Source organism: Orbicella faveolata, unplaced genomic scaffold (genome assembly GCF_042242905.1).
Source record: "Orbicella faveolata isolate gen_17 unplaced genomic scaffold, um_ofav_v1 contig_35, whole genome shotgun sequence".
In the NCBI taxonomy this organism is placed as follows: Eukaryota; Metazoa; Cnidaria; class Anthozoa; order Scleractinia; family Merulinidae; genus Orbicella; species Orbicella faveolata.
Genome location: NW_028301564.1, coordinates 19,577,092 through 19,602,127, shown reverse-complemented (window position 1 = coordinate 19,602,127; position 25,036 = coordinate 19,577,092). Strand labels below are relative to the sequence as shown.

At 39.5% G+C, this 25,036-nt stretch overlaps 3 protein-coding genes across 3 annotated transcripts; all 3 read right to left on the bottom strand.

The window, feature by feature from the left end:
• Nucleotides 1-1,089: 1,089 nt before the first annotated feature.
• LOC110045205 (uncharacterized) lies at nucleotides 1,090-6,166 on the bottom strand. Its single transcript, XM_020750804.2, has 5 exons — nucleotides 6,028-6,166; nucleotides 4,636-4,807; nucleotides 4,489-4,537; nucleotides 3,539-3,573; nucleotides 1,090-1,614 (listed from the first exon to the last, which is right to left on the bottom strand). Exons 2-5 carry the CDS (start codon nucleotides 4,771-4,773, stop codon nucleotides 1,141-1,143), a joined length of 696 nt encoding a protein of 231 aa, XP_020606463.1. The 5' UTR covers nucleotides 4,774-4,807; nucleotides 6,028-6,166; the 3' UTR covers nucleotides 1,090-1,140.
• An 8,973-nt stretch (nucleotides 6,167-15,139) lies between these two features.
• On the bottom strand, nucleotides 15,140-16,345 carry LOC149103661 (uncharacterized). Its single transcript, XM_089273797.1, has 2 exons — nucleotides 16,253-16,345; nucleotides 15,140-15,662 (listed from the first exon to the last, which is right to left on the bottom strand). Exons 1-2 carry the CDS (start codon nucleotides 16,334-16,336, stop codon nucleotides 15,198-15,200), a joined length of 549 nt encoding a protein of 182 aa, XP_089129923.1. The 5' UTR covers nucleotides 16,337-16,345; the 3' UTR covers nucleotides 15,140-15,197.
• Nucleotides 16,346-22,645: 6,300 nt separating this feature from the next.
• Nucleotides 22,646-24,363, bottom strand: LOC110045162 (uncharacterized). Its single transcript, XM_020750756.2, has 3 exons — nucleotides 24,069-24,363; nucleotides 23,818-23,914; nucleotides 22,646-23,292 (listed from the first exon to the last, which is right to left on the bottom strand). The coding sequence occupies exons 2-3, from the start codon at nucleotides 23,899-23,901 to the stop codon at nucleotides 22,825-22,827; spliced, it is 552 nt and encodes a 183-aa protein (XP_020606415.2). The 5' UTR covers nucleotides 23,902-23,914; nucleotides 24,069-24,363; the 3' UTR covers nucleotides 22,646-22,824.
• Between the last annotated feature and the right edge of the window lie 673 nt (nucleotides 24,364-25,036).

Below are 25,036 nucleotides of genomic sequence, written 5' to 3'. Positions count from 1 at the left end.
CGTCCATAGAAAGATACATACAGGAAAACTCGATTTTCCTCCATTACGCGATTAGAACTGCGTTCTGTCGAACACAGTTATTCACTAATACGTTAATTAATAATCAACATACCTGTTCGATAGTGCCAGATGTTCATTTGGGTAGTCTTTACTGGAACTGCCATTTACCACTGTTATCTTGTATTCATCTGCTAAGGTTTTCATCTCATCTGCCTTCTCTCTTCTCTGTTCTCCATTTCATTCAAAATATCCAAAATCTCCAATCTTGGCCTGTGGGTCAAACAGGCTCAACTCTGTTATCCTTTCAGTAAGTAAAAATTCTCTCGCCACGACAAGGAATTCTGCACTTACTGTATTCAGTCTCTCCGGCCCTGTTTCATGTCAAGAGATTTATCATTATGATCCAAATCATACTCCCTTGTTCATGTAGATTACCATTTTTAAATACTCTGGCCTGGTTTTATCTGAATGTCTTTTCAATGTAACGCAACAGCCTTCAAGAACTCTGTAACGTTTCAACCAGAAGTTGACATTCCTCGTAAGTACGTGTTCCGCCATCTTTGTTTCTATTGACCCCTAACCCAAGCTCACTCGGCCATAATGAGTAACGCAGATCAATGAGGATCAGGGACTGGACTACTGGAACATCGCTTACATCTTTTTTCAGGATGTGGAAATAAATAGATATTTAGCCTCCATTTGGGGCGAAAATATGCTCGAGCGTAGCTCGAGGAAAGCTGTGAGCTTTGAGGAACAAATGATGTCCAAGGACAAATATCCGAGCTCATAATCCTTAATATATTTTCGCTCGCTCGCGACTGGTCTAAACACGTCACATGACTGAATATTCCCTGGCTAAAACAAGGGAATATCCGAGTGATACTCACCAATTTTCAAAAATACGCGTGTTGAGACAAATATTTGAAGGATAATAAACATAATTGTCTCCATTATGCTCGGATATGAATTGTAAAATTTTTCATTTTAATGATTTATCTATAGTGGGCTTAAAATGGGCAAGTGAATTTGAAGGAACGGCGAAGGGGAAGAGAAAAATTCGGCCATAAAAATCAAACGAATCGGAGCATATAAGAGCAACACCTTTATTGTCTTCACAGCGCTCTGTTTACACTCGTACTTTTATTTCCGGCAGCAGCAAAAGCTGTAATAGGGATATGGGTCTGGGAACCGAGTAATGTCACTTTCAGATCGTGACACTTCACTCCCTCCGTTAGCCACGTGACCGCATTCATAGTTGTAGAACGCGCCAATCTTCTCTCCGTTTTGAGTGGCTTTTCCTGTTTTTCCGTGGATGGAAACTTCTCCATCACAATTGGAAAACGGAGACTGGGCACAGATCTGAGAGCAGGTCTTCTTATCAGCCGTGTTACGCACAAGGACAACGTTTTCACAGCAGCCACTACCCCCTGAACTAGTGCTTCCTCTACAGGCAGCAGAGGCTGCCATGTGAAGAGACTGCCAGCCCAAGTCGTACAAAGAGTACTTGTCATAACCCGCCACAAGGAGACTCTGGGACAAGCGGCCATTGCTGTCGAGCAAAGCGAAACCAGATGGTTTCCCGGCTGTAGCTAACTGTGCTTTTAAGGCTGCCACCTTGATTGTGAAAAAAACAGACACCGAAATAAAAGATCAATTATTTAAGTAATGCACCAAAGGAATTCATAAGAAGGAGAGTTCACTCATGGAATGACCAAGGTTACAATTTATGCAATCATTTTCCTTTTTTCACTTTTTCATGAACATTGATTTATTCTTCTCTCAGACTAATCAGCCTAGCACTATGCAGAGACAAGCAGTTACAGAAATTTAAATTCCACAGGGTTTTTTTCTTAACTGTTTGGACATTCGCTTCTCGAGGAAAAGTTAGGAGAACGATACACATAGGCGTGCGGGCACCTTCGGACCAGGGGGAGGAGGGCGGGGGGAGAGCTGGGCGGTGACCTACTTGCCCGAAAAAAGTACGTAATGCTCGAATGCGCGCGTGTTGAAATCGGGATGCAAACGCACGCAAATGCCATGAAAAACATAAACGTAATTATATAATTATAATTCTGACATCGAATGAAACTTCTATAATTCAAAAAAAGGTTAAACTGAAAGCTTGCATACTCAATGACCTCTATCAGCAGTCTCAATATAGTAAAATCTAAAACTTATTAAACTGAAAAAGTTCCTTCTTCCAAGGCATTATCTGAAAATGTTATTTATCTTGTTCACACAGTGACACTGATCAAAATGACTTTAATGCCACAGGCGCGTTCAATATATACCGAGACATCTGTTTCAAGATGGACCGTATTTGGACGTGTTACAGAAGCTGGACTCTATTCGAGGCGACCTTCTCGATATACTCGAGGCCGTTCAAAGAACAACACGAGGCATTGCTTGACGTCATTCGAAAAAATCTTGTTTTGGCCACAGCAGACTTGCAGCGTACACTGCAAGCCTTTTATAAATTCAAAAGCCACGCAAATACGATTTTAAACAATATGGACGTAATATAGGAACACCTCCTGAGAAAAATTAGTGAAAAAAAAAAATTATAACACCCCTTTGTTTAGGTGTTACAAACGGCTCTTTTAAGAAAAAGCAAATTCTGCATACGAGCCTAGTGACCCATCAGGCCGGAGCTTATCCCGGTTTCTGCGGCATGAACCGACTAGGAGTATTTCTACTCCCCTCTGGATGGTATGCTAGTCCATCGCAGGGTTACCCCCAGCATTAAGTTTGCCGGTACCCATTTAAACACTTAATTGGGTGGAGAGAGGCATTATGAGAGTAAAGTGTCTTTCGCTAGAACATAAGGCTAGGGCTCGTACACGGACCGCTCGACCCGGAGACGAGAGTTCTAACCATGAGGCCACCGCGCCTCCCTGGCTCTTTTCAGAGCCACCACAAAAACAAAAGTCTTGGTCTTCGTTTGCATTGATGCGTGTTGTAGCTAACAGAAAACCCCATGTCACTCATATAATTTAGTCCTTTTTGGCAATGCAAATTTCAGAGAAAGTAGCTTACAAGCCTTGAAACTTAAAAAACCAAAAAAAGAGGGCTTATTCTTTGTCGGGAGCCTAAAAGTTCGGGTCCCGCATACTACCTTGGCGTCTTCGGTGTGCCAACAATACTTCAGATCAGCAGCAGATACAAATGACACACTTCACACGACACTATTTAAAGTGCCAACTCTCTGAAGCAACCACTTGAGAGCCTACCTACTCCTCGGCGGGCGTCCAATCACACAGAGATTCATAAAAAGTAACTAACTAGAAACTCTATTCAGGAGATTTGGAAATCACGCCAACAGTATTACTTTGTAATGTTTCTCTCATTTGTCGTTGCCCGAATCATGAGCGTTTTGCCCGAAAAATTACAAAATTTCCGTAGCTGGGAGGGGGGGAGGGGGGGGGGGGGGGGGAGTGGTGGGGGCTGCATCGCCCTCCGCTTACGACGATACAAACAAATGCTCACCGAAGACTTTCTTCTCTCCATTTCATTTCATTCTCAACGATTAACGACATACCTCCTTTTCAAGCTTTGCCAGTTTTTCTGCGTGACCTGAATTGGAAAAGTAAATATGTTTTTAACACACTTCCATGCATTTGGCTCATAGTTTGATTACAGTATTTCGCAATAGAGGAAATAATAAATGGTAAGATCTTTGATAAGACTGTACATACCGATCAGTTAAATAAACCTTCTCATTCGCAATAAAGCTGGAAGAACAATGATTATCACGGAGTGTTCATCAGTTATCATAATTTCTTATGACTCAAAATTGTTGCGACTCCTTGAATTTGTTCGGAATAATTGTTATTAAGTTATGTTGCCCGTGAGCGGTTTAGCGCTAAAACAAAATCGCTTTTGATTCAAATAAAACGCTTGATTCTTCAACCGGCTGTAAGATTTCAGCAAATTTCATTTGGCAATATCGAGGGTTTATTTTAGGGGGCTATACACCCTGCAAACTGCCATATTCTGTTCATTTAAAACAGCAGACTACTTTTGTTTTCTCCGCCTTAAGACCTAAACCGCCCCACTAGTAGCTGACGATAATCATCACAGCCGATCATTTAACAGTGCGTAACAAATTTTTTACGATATGCTCGCTCAATATAATCGTCTTTCTCCTCAAAAAAAAAAAAAAACACATTTAAAGAACAGAACAAATTGTTTCTAACTCCATTCAGTAACCAGCAAACAAAAACGTTTTGACGTCTAATAGACTGTTCACAAGCACAAAGATTGCTCGGAATGTTTGAATGATCGCCAAAAAACACGCAAAAAAACCCCGAAAGCCAAGAGCTAAATTTATGATTTTCCGCAACCATGCGATAATTTCTTAACCGTAAACAGCCAGATAAATGTGAATGTACCCACAAACCGGCAGTCAAAGTTGGCTTAAACCGCCAGAGTATAACAGACTTCCAAGATTGGGTCCCAGGGAAAGCTGACTACCTCTACATAACTTACTTCCGTCATTTGGGTTCCCTCCATTTACAAAGCAGGAAATAGCGTCTATCTAATTGAGGAGAACAATTATTTTAACGTTGAAAAATTAAAGAAAAAAGGAGATTTGATTCTGAAACTGAATTTGCTTAAAAACATACGTGAACTTACCAAACATTGATTTTTGGGGCAGCCCGATAGGACCGAATTGTTTGACGTTTTGCCCAACACACCATGATAACATGGCGCGGTGATCAAGAACATCAAAGCAAGAAATGGAGGGCTCAAAGCGGCAAACTTCATCTTCATCCGTCAAGATGGCTTCCAAAAGGGTGACAAAAATCTATTGGTCAAAGCAAAGGGTAGTATTAACCATTATCCATGCACAAATGCATTCGTAAACTCTAAATTATGATGAGCAACGAAAAAAATGTAGTAACTCCAGCCGTCTCTTCTTACTCAGTTATCGCCTGTAGTGAGGTCGAACCATGTGAAGTGGCCGCTTACCAGGGATTGAAAATAGCAGCAAATAGCAAAGCATCAGCCCTAAAAGTGATCGAATGGTGATAGCGGTCGCCAGCAAGGTGTGGTCATACCTAGACAGTATCGACTGTATTTCGAGTATAACATTAAAGCGCACATAGAAGAAAGTAAAACGAGCATAAAAAGCTCTAGAGTTTCATATTTTAACAAGGAGAAATCAGGCTTAATCGATGTAAACTGCATACAATAGCTTCTCATCTGGACGTCTTTCTTGTTTTTGCGTTTAAATTCGGAAAACAAGTTAATCCGTGCGACATGACAATCTTAGGGAACAAAAGCCCAAAACTCTCCATTGCTTGTGTTTACTTAATACAAAACGTATTTTGTTTCGGCTAAAACACGACTTGCTTGATCGGCAGCAGATTTGAACCAGCGGTAGGCCCTTTTTAGTATGAATTTCGTGGGAGAAAAAAAGGCGAAAAATCACTTTGCAATCACAAGTAGCTGTACGTTTTTCAGTTACAATTTAAAAAAAAAACTGAAAAGGAGAATTTCACGGTAATCAACCAAATTACTTTAGAGTTACACCTTAGCTTAGCTCTCGGTTTTCTTGTGGGAAGTGCATTATTAAAAATAATGGGAGTTTAAGCAAAGCACAACGGTAACGGCAACGGAACGTCGCTGAGCAAAAGGTTGTTTAATGAGCAATACAATGGCTGTGCACGTGGGTTATAATTCTTGATACATTTCTTCGCTGTCCTCTGCAAAACAACAACGTGAAATGACCAAATTCTGTGTTGTGGGGAGAACGTGAACCACGACGGATATGATAATTTTTAAAAAGTATATTTCGAATTATACACGCTGTGTCCCATACTCTCGATTCGAGTTTTGACAAAGCCAAAAAAAAAAACTAAATGACTTCAGAGTATCGCGAGATTTGTTGGTAAAGTTTAAATTCATTTCGTAATCGACGTTGTCCTCGGCGTCACCGTCGTAGTTACTTAAACTCACTATTATTTAGCTAAATTTCATGCGTCTTATATGTGATGGACTATTTCCTTCCCTATAGTTACCTACCAGTAGATATAAAAACTGAGTTTATGAAGAAAAATAGGTGTCTAGCTTTCAATTTCCTTTTCCAAGATTGGTGAAAAAGTGCTTTCCACCGGTTGCACTGAGGTCTTATTAGTCTCATTCGCTCCCACGGACATTTGCGGGGCGTGTCATCAAAAGCTATTAGCTAACACAACACGTTTCAGTAATGTTAAATAAGTTAGCAGCATTGTTTTATCAGGTTAAGTGAATCACAAGAAGCCTTGGGAGTTTAGATGCGATAACACACGTGCTGCGAGTTTATCAGTATTGAATGGATTCAAATCACTTAGAAACAAGTAAATAGTTTACAAGAATAGAAATACCGGATTGAAAGGCTTATTAAAGTCGTAGCTAAGAAAACGTGCTAGAATCTCTCTAGAAATTCTTGTGTATTTCTCATTTGGAAATTACAGCCCAGGGCTGAGAAACCAAAGTTTAAATTGTCACTAAATCTTATTTGTCAAAGAGAGAAACATTTTTATGATAATTGCCGCAAGCTCCGGTAATGATACATATTAGGGACCCGGGGGTACCGCCTGTAATGGCCTATACGGGGAGACTTCGCCCGAAAGGGGTTTTATATCAAGGCTTCAGGTATTAAAAAGGGAGTTAACTGAAATATTTCGAACAGACGAACCTTACGGCTGTGTTGTATAATTTATTAACCTCTACATCATTGACTTCAACAAAATGATATACAAAAGGGTTGATATACAAAATGATATACAAAACGAGTTGCAGAGGGATTGCAGAGTACTCCCCCTGTATTATTAATGAAAAACGATCACGTTTTTAAACCAACACTAAAAGAGTTAGCAGTCGGGCTTTTACGGGATTAAAACCGTGAAATTAGAGACGAGTATGTGATAAGGTATCATCTTCTAATTGGGGAAGAGGACATTATGAAGATGATTATTCGATAAAGAACATACAGTACAATAGAAGATTCATGGCTTGCAAGAAAGCGTATTGACTTAAACTTTGTTAGTTTTTCTATCGTGACAGGCGGGTATTTTAATACCATTTTGTGGTTAGGCACCGATGTGGTCTATCATTAAGAGGTCTGTGGAATTTTTGTTAGTCTAATTATCAGCCGGCGATGGTGGTGAGAAACAATTGAATGTCATCGATTTGGTGATATTTTCCGCTTAGTCTGAAAACCCGAATAGTTACCCTCTCTTGAGGGAGATTGCTGCCAAAACATTTGTCAAACTTTTCGTCAAAAACCATTAGCTAAAACAAACAAGTTTTTAAAAGAACTTGACTGAGGAGCGATTAGTCAGCAATGTAGGGCATAAACTGCTGGCCCTTGTAGACTTGAAAATTGATTCACAAAAATCTCTCTTCAAAACATTTTTGCAAAATAAGCTAACGGAAATGGCGAACTGATGAAAAATTGTTAGGGACAAACACAACTGACAGTTAAGTTGAGATGTGTTATAGAGCGCTTGTTTATCATATAGAAACTGTACACCTTTTGTGCTAAAAGCTGTGATTGCCAGACTGTTCCCACAACATTTTCGAAGCTTGTCGTCAAGACCTACTAGCTAAAGACCAGGGGCGGCAGGGTTGTTCAAAGGTAACCCAGGATTAGCGAGAATTTTTGTTCCAGTTTTGTCACTTTTCGGTGAGGTTTTCAGTTTATACTGTTTGCTCTTCGGTTTTGAGCTTGAGTAAGCTCAAACGACACATGATAAGCAGTAAAAAACACTTTTACACGAGAAAAATTATAATACTTTGGTTGACATTTAATGCTGGCTTAGCGTTAACCGGCTTTCGAACAACCCGGCTCTCGGGCCCGTTTCTCGAAGGTCCCGAAAATTTTGCTTACCCAGAAAGTCATATCAAAATTTCGAACCTTATGATTACAGAGCTGTTTTATTTACATATTCTTAATATGAACACGGAGGTTCCCTTCATACAAGAAGTTTCAGGCGTATACACTTCTCTGATTTTAGATACAGATAAACCAAAAATGGCCTTACGGACCCGAAAAGTTTCCGAGGCTTTCGGGAAACGGGCCCCTAGTCGGAATGGTCAAATAGGACCGCCACTTTTGGAATGGACCTGCCCAACCGAGAAAAGTGGTCCACCTCGAAAGGTGGGCTGTTTTTTTCCAACCTTTTCCGGTTAGGCCGCACCGATCCATTTAGTTTCACACCGACATTTCCGGAAATTTTAGTTGAATGGATCGTGCCCTCAGTGCGTGAAACAAACTTTGGTCACTCGCTATGTTTTTGATGGTTTTGACATATTTTTGACAGCTTTTTGTCAACTTTCTGTTGGCTCTTTAGACAGGCTAGCCAATCAAAATAGGAACAATGGCAATTAAACGACTTTCCCGCCTCTCAGTGACTTCGTCAATACTCATTTTCACAACCCATGTTTATTTTTTTGTGGCTTTAAGCGAGATGAATCCACTTGAAATGCAACGTAACAATTTGGCTTGATCGATAATTAAACGTGTAGAGCAAATTTAAAACAGTCAGTACCAAATGAATTCCTTCATTTCGAAAGAATAAGCGACGGTATAGAAAAACTGTGAGACGAAAAAATCTTTACCCTCCAATCACGTCGCAGTTGGCACTTTCTGAAGTGAACGATAGAACGGTCAATTTAAGAATAAAGGCCTGTGTCCTTTAATGAAAGCATTTATTATATCATATATGTGTGATTACCCAATTAGTAAACGCACAGTTGGATATGTTATTGAAGCCGTAGTTATTCATTTCTTTGGTTCACCATGTTCCTGTGCGTTTTGAATTTTTTTCTCAGTGGGGGTGTTTAGTTCTAACAAAATATTTATAAAGCTTTGCAAGTGGTAAAAAATGTACCAAATATTAATATGAATATAACGATAATAATGTTCTCTGTTTTCCGAGAGAACTTGGAATCCAGGAAGATATCTCGTTTTCAGCGAATGTTGATCGAACGATTACTAGTTCACTGACTTTGCAAAGGTTGGAGGGTATTTTTGACGTTCAATTTTAATTGTTTTGGTATGATGATTTTCAGTTGTTCCTAAGAACCTTTTTACAATGTTTATTATTTAAATATAGCCCAGAGAAAATGCGCGCGCTGATTGGTTTAAAATCGTGTCTCCATATAGTCCATGGGCCAGGACCCTGGAAAGAGCCATTTAGTACCAAAACGAGGGACAAATTCTAACACTTATTTTTAACAACATTGATTCTTCCAGGTTATTTTGGTGTATGATAACCATGCCAAATGAGTAGCTTTACTAGGATTATCACGTGATTAAATGACGTCACTCGGTGTGGCTGAATAAGCACAATTGGTAAAAAGATGCCTAATAACAGTTAAATGCAAACCTAAAAATGTTACATACATTGATTTTGGGTTATTGCAAACTTCAAACGCAGTTTTCAGACCTAATTCCAATAACTTATATATGACTTATAGGTATTATCCCTAAATGGCTTCCATGGCAACACTTGTCAAATTATAAATATGAACAATAAGACGGAAAATGTGAAAAACTACATCGACTCCTCTTGCTTAGTTTGGTATATGATAACCATGTCAAATATGTAGCTATACCAGGCCTATCACGTGATCAATTGCAAATGACTCGGTTGGGCTGAACAGATAGAACTGGTACAAATGTGATTACTACGGTCAAATACAAGCAAATGCAAATACAATCATGTTACATACACTGGTTTTTAGTTATCAAAAATCTCAAACGTTTTCAGAGCTTATGTCAACAACTTACTTTTAACTTAAAGAAATTGTTCCTGGATGGTTTCCATGGCTAAACTTGCAAATGTTAAACATGAATAATAATTTAGGATATAAGAAACTGCTTGTACATGTGTTACATTGACAATGAAAGTTAAATTTCTTCGTCTTCTTCGCTGTCGTCTGAGACAAACTCCTCGATAGAATCTTCAAATCTGTTGGCACAGTCTAATAGCTTGCGCACATCCGTGCACTTCAAACCATTTGCCAGGCAACTGCAGGTAGTAAGTTGACATGACCTTTTACACGAGCAAGACAGTAGCTCTAGCACGGTTGTAGGGGCTGGGTCACCGCTCATACAGTCAATGGCAAAGTGATCATCGTCTTCGCGCCAGCCAAAACGGAGGGTCGTCAATGGGGGTCGTGTCCCTTGGCAGCTTTGCAGACTTCGTTTCCAAATGGCTGCTTGGAAGTTTGCGCGAGCCGCATGCTTGAACAAGCAGTCGACACAAGGTGGTAACTGGGTGGAGTCGATGTTACCCTTCTTGGCGCAGAATAACCTGTACCTCAACTCATTAATGTTATCTGTTCCTGGTTCAGAGCAGTAGAGCTTACATGTAAACTCTTGAAGGCTCTGAAAAAACATATCTGATAGAACCCATTCCATCCCCAGCTGCTTAAACATTTCTCGGTAAGCTGTCTGTTGCTTGACAAGTCGTAGGGCTGTTATCTTTTCCCTTCCAGTGAAAGCATGCATACCAATTAAGACGTTGCAAAGTTCTTCTCCTACGGCTGCTACCACACAGGAGATACTGACATATCTAGTTTTTGTCTGCGCTCCACACTTGACATACATGGATGCCGAATAAAGCAATTAAACTCCAGGCAAAGCAAGAATACGTCTGTATCTTCTGATGCCACAACCACCGCCTTGTATCCCGATTTAGCTGCATGAGCTGCATGAGCTGCATGAGCTGCATGAGCTGCATGTAGAATAAGCCTGGTATCAGCTTCTTCCTGTGTGGAGATGAGCTCTTCAACTATATTGGCAGCTTGTGAGGTAATCTCGTAACAGTCACTTTCGCATGAAAAGTGACCTTGCATATCAATTTTGTTTTGTATTAATCCTGTCTCCACCCCTTTACCACAAACTCTGTGAAGACCTTTTATTCTTTGGATTCAAAAGGAATTTTCTCCACTGCTGCACCTTGTGTTCGGATGCGTCCGCATGTAGTCGCACTAAGACCCTCAAAAGGTTTTTTCTTCGTGCTTTTTCAAGAGCTTTTTGACGGGTAACTTATACAAATCTTCTAGAACGAGGACCGCAACCATCTTCTGCATTGTAAATAGGAAGATTTTCTGCATCCAGTGCCTCGACACTCCTCTTTTTGGTCTGAAATATCTGCGTTGATGGTTCCGGGGGAAGTTGTGGTCCGAAATGCCTCGCCTGCACCGCTATTCTATTTACTCTATGCGATGTTCCTTCACCCAATAACGTTTCCTCTAGGCGGTCAATGTTATCCCATGCCAAAATAGTGCCAACATGAGACTGGATGTTATCTGGCAACGGGATTTCACTTGTTGTTGTCATTTTCTTAACGCACAGTGCAGTGTTGATTTCTTCAAGCTGGGAATAGGCGATTCCGTGGCCGCAACGATTAAGCGTTTGGATGAGTTCAACGTTATCTGTCTTCACAGCATAGGGAGGAGGGATCTGTTTGGATGGCTTAATCTTTCCTCTACTCACTCCAAACATCAGGTCTTGGGCGAAGGGTTTCATCAACCTCTGCACTCTTGGATGACAGTTTTTATCTGGCCACTCTCTTTTTCCAGTCAGATATGTTTGCAAGAACGAACCCTGCTCTTTGGGAACATTCATTGCGCTCTTAGCGAGATCTGATGGGCGTGGAGACTATAACATCTTGTTTTCTGTTCTTTGAATAGCTTCGCGAATGTCAATAACAGCCCGGTATATATTTGAGCTCCGAGAAGACTGGCTTGCATTGTCTTGTTTTTCCAGAAGAAGGGTTGTTATGTATTTTGCTACATGAAGTGTGTCAAATTGGCGAGCACTATGAAGACACTGGTGGTTTCTAACAAATTTTCAAAGAGGAGGACATCGCCAAATTCTGCCTGGAGATTCTGTCTGGTGTGCTTCTTTGTGGATAACTTGATTTCTTCAACAACCAAAGACGTGAAATACGTACGATTTAAGTAGTTCTGTCATTTCAGTCAATCTGACTATTTTCTCGTTTGCAAGAACATCCGATCTGATGTGAGCATCTGATGTAAGCATCTGGTAAGCTTCTGACTTGAGATTAGCATACTCATCTTCTCAGCGATTCACCGCAGCCATCGGAAACCCCAGTGGGACTTGCCTCAGCCCTAGTATAGCCCTTGTAGCATGTCCTGTGGTAACAAGCTTCAGCTGTTACGATTTCACGCGACGCAATTTCGAGAATCCTGCTGTCCTTCTTTTCCATGGCTGATTTCCTAATTGAGAGATCTACACGCAAATCTCTGCATTGTACCAAGGGTTCCCGATTTCTTGTTCCCTTAAGATACTTCTTTTCAGGGAATATGCAGACATATTCGTAAGTTGTGCTGGTGGTAGGGGACTGTTTAATCGAGGTCCTCTTAGCTACCGTTGATTGTTGGTTGTCAGTTCAGCTTGTTGTTTTGAAATTGTTTCCAAGAGCTGTTTCATGGTAAACACGCTACGACATTTTCTGTGATAGTAAATGTTGGGATTTCTCCTTCATTTAATGTCTCAGCAATATCAAGGTGTTTGTGTTTACGAACAGCAGCTGCTCGCTTCTTACAAGTGTACTTCAGAACTCGTAATCTTTTGGTCTAACTAGTTCCGTATCATATTCAGTACAGTGAATAATACATGCACAACTGGACTGTTCTGAACGTGATCGCTTTTGATTGATGTTTTGTTCTTCAAGCGTCACATTTCCTCTTTTTGTGCCACCTATTCAGTCATGCAAGGTTGTACATCAATATTAAGACTTAGAGGTTTTAAAAAGCTATTTTAAAACCGGTTTAATTTAAGCGCTGAAGTTTGTATTTATTTATTCAGGTGTTCGTTCTTCACCAAAAATGACTTTATATAAACAAAAAAAGCAGCACAAAAGACGATCCGCACTGGTCATTGTAAATTAGCTTAGTAACTATATATGAATGAAATCTTCTTTAGCAATGTATGAAATGACCCTCATATCAAAGGAAAACTATTGTTTAATATCATTTTCCTTTTGGTGCATTTCAAACTCCATATTTTTCAAAATCTCTCATTATGTCATCTACTGCTACACCTTTCGTATAAAATGATGAATGATATATACTCGAACGCCTATTTCGAGGATCTGTAAGTTTCTTGTCAAATATCGACACTATCAGCTTAATACTAAGTTAATTGATTTCTCTAAATGTTTGCCTAGATGCTTACTGTTTATTTATCCCCTGAGAACATTTCTCATTTCTATAAAGAACCGAAATTTTAGCACAAATTAGCCCTACACAACTGTCAAGAATGCCGCCATCCTGGATTTACCCATGATGCAATGTGAATGACACCGTTGGTTGTTTTTTTAGTTTTTCGTGTAATCCTGACACAAATCTCTACTTCTAACAACTTTGAGGAGAAATACAAATGTTTTCCTTTTTTCAAATATTTAAAGTACTGATAAAACGATCGTGACCATATATTTAAAGGATCTTCTTCTGAGCCTCGTTTCCACGCTGAAGCCATTTTTTTTGCGAAAATTTAAATTAAAAAATCTCACACAAAGCTACTCATTCAGAAAGGTTATCATACAAATTTGAAAACAACTCATGCAGTAGTATCAGCTGATAACACTTAGGTTTTGTCCTTAGGTTTGGTACCGAAAAGTGGTCTGGCCCATGGACTAATAAGTCGATAGAGGCAGACTAGCACGAGCTATCACATTTTGATAATCAAACTTAACAAATTGTTTTCTCTTTTTTGTCTCGAACTTTTTAAAAGAAATAGGAAAAAATGATCTGTCGCTCAATTTCGCTTTTATCGACTGGCTTCAGTTTAACGAACATTAAAATTGTTTTGATCCTGTCCGATGTTGCTGTTGTAGATTTATCGTGACATATGCCACATAGCTACGACCTGGTGTTCCAGTAATATCACATAAAAGGTCCCCTGTTGAGTTTACAGTTTTATTAGCAATTCGCCTCCCCGTTGAATGAGTTTTAAAACGTTTATCTCCTCGTTGTTTTCAACGGGAGGTGAACCATTTTAAATCCCTAGCAGGCATGGAAGGTGTACCTCTTAGAGGTGCTTAATTAGTCACTAAAAATTGTTTATAAAGCTTTGCAAGTGGCAAAAAGTGCATTAAAAATTAATTTGAATATAACAATAACAATTTCGTCTGTTTTCAGAGGCAATTTGTAAGCCAGGAAGTTCAAAATAGGAACAATGATGGACTTTCCCGCCTCTCAGTGACTTCGTCAATTCGCATTTTCACAACCCCATGTTTATGTTTTCCACATTACCTGTCAAGATGTGTACTAAAATTTATTTAAGGACAAACTAAAATGGGTAAATGAGTAGCATTTTTCGATGAATGGTGAGTTTCTTATCGAATTCCGAATCAAAAAAAAAAAATTAAATAAAATAAAAAATAAAAAAATAAAAAAAATAAATAAATAAGATGACTACCTTTTATTTATTGTGGAATCTTTATATACAGTTGTCCCGCGCGAGGCCGTCTGATGTTATGTAGTCGCGTCCTATTTAAGTTGAAATAGAATTTTCAAAATTTTAAACACTGAGTGGTCCTATGATAAAACGCTTATTGACTGAGTTTATCTGGCCGGACGGGTAAATATTTGGCACTCGGTCAGGACGTAGTAGTAGTAGTAGTAGTAGCAGTCGTCGTCGTCGTCGTCGTCGTCGTCGTCGTCGTCGTCGTCGTCGTCGTCGTCGTCGTAGTAGTAGTAGTAGTAGTAGTAGTATACTTTATTTACCCTCGGATTGTAGAGTAGCTTTAACAGCTAATGTCTCCGAGCATTTCAACAGCACAATGGGCAGAGACCAGACCACAACACCGGGAACTTCGTGCCCTGCTCTTTACGATTAGTGTGTGGGTTCTTTAACGTCCCCTGCTGACCATAACAGTGAAGATGCAGGAGACGGGGCTCGGTCCTTAGATCGTGACCTGTTCTAGCTATTTGCCACTCGGTCAGGACGTACGGACCTCTCTGCGTTCGGTCCTTAGATCGTGACCTGTTCTAGTTTGGAATCAAATATTTTTCCGTCCGGCCCTCCCACGCAGTCAATAAGTACATATTTCTGATGTTGCTTCCGATACAAACCAGAAACTCGGTTCTCGGTGATAAATCAGAATTTCCCTTCTACTATGCCATAATCAAACCTTTATTAAGACCAATGTAAAGGCATTATGTTTACACTACTTTCGACAGCAACAGAAACTGTAATACCCGCGAGAGTTCATAATGTCTTGTTTAAAGCTGTAGGCCTCACTTCCTCCGTGGTTTCTATAACTACATGGGTAGTTGTAAAACGAGCCCACTATCTCGCCATTTTTAGTGGCTTTTCCCTGTCTTCCGTAAATAGACACACCCGCATCGCAGTTCTTGTATGTGGTCTGGGCACAAAGCTCTGTGCAGGACTTCTTATCAGCGCTATTTCTCACCATAACCACGTTTCCACAGCAACCGCTCCCCCCTGTACGGGTGCTTCCTCTGCAAGCACCAGCGGCCGCCATGTGAAGAGACTGCCAGCCCAAGTCGTATGCCGAGTATCTATCATATCCATCGGGGAGGAAGTCTCGAGGCAGATGTCCGTCTTGGTCAAGCATGGCAAAACCTTTAAGCTTACCGGCTTTGGCCAACTGAGCTTGTGCTTTGGCAGGCTGAAATTGAGGCAGACTTAGAAATAAATTACAGGGCTATCATAATTTTCGATACTGTGCAAAACACAGACGTCAACCAAAACATTTGTCACGTGAAACTTGACGAAGCAATTTGTGTCTAAGTGAAATTTTCTGGCAATTTCTTGTCAGTTTACTTGCATTAATTTGTTTCGTTTAACTATAAAAGAATCGCTTCTTAACACATTTTCTGTTCTGTTCATATTTTAGCACGAAACCGACCAGTCGTCATGACTCCGTGTACTCGCATTTAGGGTTTCTAAAAGAAGCTCAGTATTTCAATCATACATTTTCAAGGTATAATTTCTATGAAATTGTGGGAAATTGTGTTCAGAGAGTTAACAAAACATCAAAATTACCAAAGGGGCTAATGCTTAAGTCGAGTTCTTCGCAATTGAAAAAATTCAGCCTACAACGTTTTTCACGAAGCATATCGTTACAGGAGTAGATTCCAGTCCATTTTAAAATAGATTCTTGTAAATGAAAGTAATTTTTCTTAATCTTCTTTTTGTGCACTTGCGCGCTGCCGTAGGACAATATAAATATCGTTTTGATTATTGCATACTATTTACCGGCCTATCCTTTTTTGTTTTTGCTTCCATTCCTGAAGCAAGGATGAGTACAAGTAGACAGGTAGAGAACAAGGCGATCTTCATTCTTGCTTTATTCCTGTAAATCCAAAAGAATATTTGTTTAAACTGGATTGTAATGTAAATTTTTTATCAAGGAGAATTGAATATGCTGTGGCTCTAAGTGAGACGAATCCACTTGAAATGCAATGCAGCAATTTGTCTTGCTCACGATCGATAATTAAACGTATAATTGTCTGTAGAGCAAAATCAAAACAGTCAGTACCAAACGAGTTTCTACATTTCGAAAGAATAAGCGACGGTATAGAAAAACTGTGAGACGGAAAAATCGTTACCTTTCAATTACGTCGTACTTGGCACTTTCTCAAGTGAACGATAGAGCGTCAGTTTCAGAATGAAAGCCTGTCTCCTTTCACCAAAGTATTTATTATATCATATATATGTGATTGCCCAATTAGTAAAATGCACAGTTGGATATGTTATTGAAGCAGTAGTGATTCATTTCTTAGGCTGACCATGTTCTTGTGTGTTTTGAATATTTTTCTCAGAGGAGGTGTTAGTTTTAGCAAAATGTTTACAAAGCTCTGCAAGTGGCAGAAAGTGTACCAAATATTAATGTGAATATAACGATAATAATATTTTGTTTTCCGGGGAAATTTATAAGCCAGGAGGATATCTCTGTTTCAGCGAATGTTGATCGAACGATAACTAGTTCACCGACCTTGCAAACCTTTGGAGGTATTTTTGACATTAAATCTTGTTTTAATATGATGACTTTCAATTGTTGATAAAAAGTTTTATACAGTGTTTATTATTTAGAAAATAGTCCAAAGAAAATACGCGCGCTGATTGGCTTAAAATCGCGTTTCCGTAACTCCAAGGAATCACAGAACTAGCACAAGCTGTTGACGTAATAATGGCCGGCGCGAGCAAAGAGAATTTGCAGCTTGATAATCAAAGTAAACAAGTTGTTTTCTGTTTTTTTACGTCTCTGAATTTCCTAAAGGAATAGAAAAATTGTTCTCCGTGTTGCTCTGGATTTATAGAAACACTTGTGGAAGTCTGGAAGAACTCGAAGAAGCTGTGGAAACCCCTCGCTTGTCAGCACGAGTTTTCACAGCATCATCGTCCTCCAAACGTAACTTCCATTCCTGCTTCTATAACTCCATAGAAACACGCTACTTTTTCTATTTCGTAAAAAAAGAGTAGAAATAATCCCTCTCTCTCAGTTTCACGTTTACCGACTTGCCTCAGTTTAATGAACATTAAAACTGCTTTGATCCTGTGAAATGTTGCTGTTGTAACTTTGTCGTGATATATCCCACATACCTACGACCTGGTGTTCCAGTAATATCACAAAAATGCTCCCCTGTTGAGTTTACACTTTTATTAGTAATTCGCCTCCTCGTTAAATGAGTTTTCAACGTAATTCCCTCTTTGTTGTCAACAGCAGGCGAGCCATTTTTAAATTTGTAGCAGGACGGTGCCCTGGAAGGGTGTACCTGGAGGCTGACCATGTTTCCGTGTGTTCGGAATTTTTACTCAGAGAAGATACTTAGTTATGAAAAGATGTTTATAAAGCTTTGCAAGTGGCAAAAAATACATGAAATATTCATTTGAATATAACAATAAAAATATTCTCTGTTTTCCGAGGGAATTTGTAAGCCAGGAAGATATTTAGTTTTCAGGGAATGCTGATCGAACGATTACTAGTTCACTGACTTTTCAAAGCTTGGAAGGTATTTTTGACATTTAATTTTGTTTTAATATGATGACTTTCAATTGTTGCTAAAAAGTTTTACACAGTTTTTATTATTTAGAAAATAGCCCAAAGAAAATACGCGCGCTGATTGGTTTAAAATCGTGTTTTTATAACTCGCCCGATAGCTCGAGTTCCCACAGCATTTCTCATTCTCCCAAACTTTCGTTTCTGTAACAGGAAAGAAACTCGCTACACGCTTTTTATTTCTTTGTAAATAAGTAGAAATGATCCTTCTCTCAGTTTCACGTTTACCGACTTGCTTGAGTTTAATGAACATTAGAACTGTTTTGATCGATCCTGTCAAATGATGCTTGTTGTAGCTTTATCGTGATATTTCCCGCATAGCTACGACCTGGTTTTCTAGTAATATCGCAAAAATGCTCCCCTGTTGAGCTTGCAGTTTTATTAGGAATTCTCATCTCCGTTTAATGAGTTTTATAAAATAACTTAGATATTACGCGCGCTCTGACTGGTTAGTGGAGTTACAAAACCTATGGTCTATTGGACCGTTAGCTACGGCTCTCGATGTGGCAGCTAACGCTCTATGCGAGAACTAGAGAACTCAGACCACTAGCGATAACGAATGTAATAAACAGCTTCGGCTTTCACTGGCTGAGATATCAATAACTCGAATATCTTTCCATTCAACACATATACATGGAAATTTGCAAGAAAAAACAGGACCAGTAGTTGGTCGTTTACCTTTTTTTCCACGGCAAAAAGTTCACGCCGACTCCGGTGACGCTGGAGTTTAAAATTAAGGAAGTTTTAAACCCTTTTTCAGATACTTTCCACGGTCTGTGGAGGACTAAGTCAGCTGGGTTTGACTGATCAACTTAGTTGTTAAAGGGAAAAGATTTCTTTCGTGTTAACATAAGCTTAACAGAAATTTTGAATATAAACTCAGTGCATGCATGCATGAATAACACGATAACTGAATTTTGTCTCCATAAGCTTGCTTTTTTCGTAAATGTTTTCGTCGCTCTGTTCTGCGGATTTTGTGTCCGGCGCTGAGTCAGTGCTTTCATTCTTTCAGTCGCTGTGATTGGTTTGTCGCGTCATCTCATGAATTTGATGAAAGTAAGTAACTTGATCATGAAAGTACAAAAACTTTTTTTCTCGTTGCCACACTGGTACTTTTTCCATACTTATTCCATAAAAGCAATAGACCACTCTATCTATGGGTTTCCGGGGCAATAAACCACTTTGGATGTAGAGAAAACACTCTACTGAAAAGCTTGTAAATCACCCGCTTAACGGCTTGTGATTTTCAAGCTTCTCTCGTGTTCTCCCAACATCCAAGTGGTTTATTGCGCCGGTAAACCCATAGAGAGAGTGATCTATTGCTTAATTAAAACATTTTCCCTTGTTCGTGTCAACAGCGGGCGAGCCATTTTAAATTTGTAGCGGACGTATCCCGGAAGGTGTACCTCTAGGCTGACCATGTTCCTGTGTGTTTCGCATTTTTTTCTCAGAAGGGGTGCTTAGTTATCTCGAAATGTTTACAAAGCTTTGCAAGTGGCGAAAAGATACACCAAATATTATTTTGAAGATAACGATAATAATCTTCTGTGTTTTCCGAGGGAATTTGTAAGCCAGGAAGATATCTCATTTTCAGCCACTGTTGATCGAACTATGATAAGTTCACCGACTTTGCAAAGCTCGGTATTTTTGACAGTCAATTTTGTTTTAGTATGATGACTTTCAATTGCTGCTAGAAAGTTTGATACAGTTTTTATTATTAGAAAATAACCCAAAAAGAAGATACGCGTTCTATGCTGCCGCGCGTCTGTTCAGTAATAGATCACAGATGACGTCAAAATGTTGTAAGAAAAAAAGTGATACACGGGGCAATAGCCGAGTGTGTCAGTGATCGATGTTCTTATAACATTTTTACGTCTTACGTGATCCATTATACTGAAAAGACGCACGGGCAACATGAAACCTAAAAGCCCAGCCTTTGCCCACTTTAACGAACACGAAAATAGCAATTTGACGTCATCTATTGTCTATAATATACAGATTTAGCCAAGTCTAAAAGCGGAGCTCCCGACTGTAATAACTTACGATAAAGGAAAAAAAAAGGATTTGTTTTTCTTGGATCAGAAACTAAAAAATTATCAATTAAGAGCAACTTCAGAAAAACACGCGACCTAGATGAGCTCTAAACCTGAGCCCGCAGTATGGTCACGTGAAACTGGTCAGCGAATAGCTTGTTTTAGCAGCTGTCAATTAACAATAACATGGATGCCCAAAATCAAAGATGTAGCCATGGTACTGGTGCTATTCTCTTATTTTTCAAGGTATTGGCGTACGGACGTTCGTGACAACTAAAATTTTTTAAATCGATGAGTTACCAAGGGCGCTTTGTATTCGGCCGAAAATTCCGAAATTTTCGAAACGGGAACCAATGGTTAGGAAATTTCCAAGGAAAAGTTCCAGAAAATTCGAAAATTGTTGAATTTCCGAAAAGCGAACCATTCAACCGAAAATTCCGGAAATTCAGGTATTTATATTAAATAGAGGGGAAATTTCCAGGAAAAATGTTCGAAAATTTGGGTATACCTCACGAGGTTGTCATCTTTTTTGGAAATTATGCAAAGGCGCAATTTTCTATTCAGCGCTAGTTCTTTTGGCTACGATCACAGCGAGTTGGATATCTCACGTAAGGACGACGGCGACGCGCATTCAGAATCTTTCCACTTATCTGTCGATAAATACTGCAGTTTTTCAGCTTGATTTCTCTTCCCTATCCGATGGGCATTTTCGACTTCGGCGGAGACATTTTGAAAACCAAGCAGTGCGAGATAATTTAGCAGAATGGCAATACTATCTTCGTCTTTCGTTCCTCCTCACCGATAATTCGTATGTTGTAATCACGGAAGTATCGCTCTAGATTCATAAGTTTTGTAAAGAGATCTTGGTTGCTTTTCTGAGTAAGTCTTTCTGAGTCTCATGTCTTGTTTTTCCAATTCACGAACCTTAGTATCCATAGAGTTCATCGGTTCATTGCTGTTGTTTTCCTGACAATAGCATGGCTCACAAAGTTGGAGCATTGAAGATATACATCTCTTGTCGACGAAGCTCAACAAAACACTTTTTCACTCCATCGCGTCCAGCCCCAATCCTCGACTGCCGTGAGCTATAGTGAGCTATACTTTCCTCGCTGCTGTGCGTTGAAACGAACTGGAAATTTCGCGTAGGAAAGCAAGGTTAAGTGTTTAGTTTAATAAGTGGTGTTGTAATGTTGTTTTTCCTGACAGCAATCTGGGCAAACAAAAATTTTGAGACTGAGAAAAGTTGAATTTTTGAGAATAAATTAATTTCATAGACGTATTTTTACATTTTCTTTCGCACAGTCGGTAAAATATTATTTTAATTTTCAAAAATTTTCTGCCAGTCTCGGCTTCATTCCCTCAGCACGATTCCGAAATTCCTCTTAGGGGTTTTCTTATTCCTGAAAATCATCCATTGGATGACATGATCTTTCTTGTACGTTTCACCATATACGTGCAATTAAAAGATTCGAATAGGGATTTCACTTACAGTGTAATTAAATGATAACAAAAAAGAGCAAGGAAGTCTAAGGGTACCGGGGAGCCGCAACTTCAACGCTCTTGATACAAAACGTCTGGTGGCTACCGAGAATATGCGTTATACCAACAGGAATCACTCATCCTGATCAAGAGCCAGCCTCGTTCTCAAGGTCTCTCATCTTCCCACCCTCCCGGAGCTACTCTAGTTCTAATACAACCCGAGAAAACCCAGGAAAAGTGAAAACTCCCAATAGCAGGCATAGGTACAAACCCGCCATACCAGCGAGGCTCACGCGCGAAAAACATTTCATTACTCAGAAGAGACTGTTAGGCATTATCAATACAAAGAATTTGCCAAGCAGGCAAGCCTCACAGGCACTATCAGGTCTAAGTTACTACGCTGGCAAGCCTCCGTCGCAGGCAATGATATGAATACAAAATTCGCCACGCAGACAAAGCACACAGTACTTACTTGTTACGATATGTCATGCTTTGATGATTTTGTGATCGACACCCTGCCTTATTTGGTTACTAAAAGAAGGCAGTTTATCCTGCGTTGCTTAATACTAATGGCGTCATGTCTTCACTGACTTGCGAAACATTACTTGATAAAATTCCTAACTGGTGGAAGGTCAGAACCATTTGCCTAGTTACAAGGTTGGGCAGAGGGGATAAGCCCAGGGCTACCAAGAACAAGTGAAATGGCTGGATGGAGGCTTTGAACAATGGTCCTTCAGATTATAAATCCAGTGACATTCTTGGTCAAGCTGACTCTCTTGAGACAACCATTGCTTGGAGGCCGAGCTGACACAACTATTAAGTTTCGACACTTACCTAATTTTATTCTCGGGGTCACTCTTAAAAATTTGCGCTAAGTTACCCTTCAGCCTCGCCCCTGGGGATGGCCACTTAGGACACTGTAGACGCACTCCGGGAAGGGAACTCTAATATAAAAAGGGCGGAGGTGGTTAGGGTCAGGGTTAACCCTTACCCCCTAACTCAATTTTGAAAAGAACCATCAAGAGGTACCAAGATCCTGTTTTTTGAGTATCACAAGTAAGTACAACGAACAAAATCTAACCCTTCAAAGCTTTTATTGATGTTGCTTCCGATACATAGCAGAAACTAGGTTCCTGTTTATATTCATAATTCCCCTTCACCCTGCCATGATCAAACCTTTATCAATACTAACGTACTAAAGACATTATGTTTAAAATACTTTCGGGAGCAACAGAAGCTGACATAAATCATCATGATTATCCCTTTCGACAGCAACAGAAGCTGTAATACCCGGAGTAGTCGATGATTCCTTCTTTAGGGCTGGATGCTTCACTTCCTCCGTGTTCAACATAATTACATGGGTAGTTGTAAAACGAACCCACCACCTCACCATTTTGAGTGGCTTTTCCCTGTCTTCCGTAAATAGAAACACCCGCATCGCAGTTGCTGTTGCCGGTCTGGGCACAAAGCTCTGTGCAGGATTTCTTATCAGCGGCATTTCTCGTCACGACCACGTTTCCACAGCAACCTCCTCCCCCTGTAGGGGTGCTTCCTCTGCAAGCACCAGCGGCCGCCATGTGAAGAGACTGCCAACCCAAGTCGTATGCCGAGTATTTATCATACCCCGCCGGGAGGGCATCTTGAGGCAGATGTCCATCTTGGTCGAGCATGGCCAAACCTTCGGGCTTGCCAGCTTTGGCCAACTGAGCTTCTATTTTGGCAAGCTGAAATTAAGGCAGTTTTAGATATATAACACAAGGCTAGTCAGGTGAAACCTGACGAAACAATTTGTGCCTAATTGAAATTTCTTTCCATTTCTTGTCATTTTATTTGCAGTTAGTCGCGTTTAATTATAAAAGAATCACTTGTTAACACATTTTCTGTTCTGTTCATATTCTATCACAAATCGCAATCGTCATCACTCCGTGTGTTCGCTTTTGGGGCTTCTGAAAGGAGCTATTCCAATCATACATTTTCAAAGTACACTTTCCTTGAAATTGTGAACAAATTGCACCAAAAAAGTTTACAAAACACCAAAATTACCAAAGGGCTAATGCTTATGTCAAGTTTCGACCTTGGCACTTGAAACATTCAGCCTATGACGTTTTTCACGAAGCATCGAAACTGGAGCAACTTTGGAGCTAAGTTAAGATAGATGCTTTTAAATGAAAGTGATTTTTCTTTATTTCTCTTTTTGTAACTGCCCTAGGACTATATAAATATCAATTTGATTATTGCATACTATTTACCCGCCTGTTCTTTTTTTTCTTGGCTTCCATTCCTGAAGCAAGGATGAGTACAAGGAAACAGGTAGAGAACCAGGCAATCTTCATTTTTGCTTTATCCCTGTAAATCGAAAAAAGAAAAAATTGTTCAAAGTGAGAAGAATCCACTTCAAATGCAATGTAGCAATTTGACTCGATCAATAATTGAATTGCATGAAAACGTGTAATTTTCTGCAGAGCGAATTTAAAACAGTCAGATGCAAATTAATTTCTACCTATTGAAAGAATGAGCGTTAGTGTAGAGAAACTGTGAGAGAGAAAAATCTTGACCTTCCAACCACGTCGTACTTGGCACTTTCTGAAGTGAACGATAGAACGTCAATTTCAGAATAAAACATTGTCCCCTTTCAGGAAAGTATTTATTACATCATATGTGATTATCCAATTAGTAAAAGCACAGTTAGATATGTTATTGAAGCCCTAGTTATTCATTTCTTAGGCTGACCATGTTCCTGTGTGTTTTGAATTTTTTTCTCAGAGGAGGTGCTTAATTATTGAAATTAAAAAAAAAAAAAATGTTTAGAAAGCTTTGCAAGGGGCGAAAACTACTCCAAATATTATTTGAACGTAACGATAAACATATTTTCTGTTTTCTTTTCTTTCGACGGAATTTGTAACCCAGGAAGATATTTCGTTTTCAGCGACTCTTGATCGAAAGATTACTAGTTTACTGATTTTGCAGAGTTTGGAAGGTATTTTTGACATTCAATTTTGCCCCAGTATGACGAGTTTCAAATGCTTATGATTAGAAAATAGCCCAACGAAAATACGCGCGCTGATTGGTTTAAAATCGTGTTTCTATACCTAGGAGGAGCTGTTGACGTAATGATGGCACGAGCAAAGAGAATTTACATTTTGTTGATCAAAGTGAACAAGTTGTTTCCTTTTCTTTGTCACTGAATTTTCTAAAAGGAATAAAAAACATGTTCTCCTTGTTTCTACCGAGTTATAGAGACACTCGCCTGTCGGCTCGTGTTCCCACAGTATTTCTCGTTCTCCCAGACATAACTTCCACTCGTGTTTCTATAACTCGATAGAAACATGGCACATGTTTTCTATTTCGTAATAACAAAGTAGAAATGATCCATCGCCCAGTTCCACGTTTAACGACTTACTTCAGTTTAATGAACACTAAAACTGTTTTGACCCTGTCAAATGTTGCAGTTGTAGATTTATCGTGACA

Bases quoted from the DNA above. Each gene is read 5' to 3' on its own strand.
- LOC110045205 (XM_020750804.2), bottom strand. From the start codon at position 4,773: ATGAAGATGAAGTTTGCCGCTTTGAGCCCTCCATTTCTTGCTTTGATG. The intron at 3,574-4,488 runs GTAAGTTATGTA...TTTCCAATTCAG, and splicing joins AGGGAACCCAAATGACGGAA to GTCACGCAGAAAAACTGGCA. The intron at 1,615-3,538 runs GTATGTCGTTAA...TTCACAATCAAG, and splicing joins TGGCAAAGCTTGAAAAGGAG to GTGGCAGCCTTAAAAGCACA.
- LOC149103661 (XM_089273797.1), bottom strand. From the start codon at position 16,336: ATGAAGATCGCCTTGTTCTCTACCTGTCTACTTGTACTCATCCTTGCT. The intron at 15,663-16,252 runs GTAAATAGTATG...CCTCAATTTCAG, and splicing joins AAACAAAAAAGGATAGGCCG to CCTGCCAAAGCACAAGCTCA.
- LOC110045162 (XM_020750756.2), bottom strand. From the start codon at position 23,901: ATGAAGATTGCCTGGTTCTCTACCTGTTTCCTTGTACTCATCCTTGCT. The intron at 23,293-23,817 runs GTAAATAGTATG...CCTTAATTTCAG, and splicing joins AGAAAAAAAAGAACAGGCGG to CTTGCCAAAATAGAAGCTCA.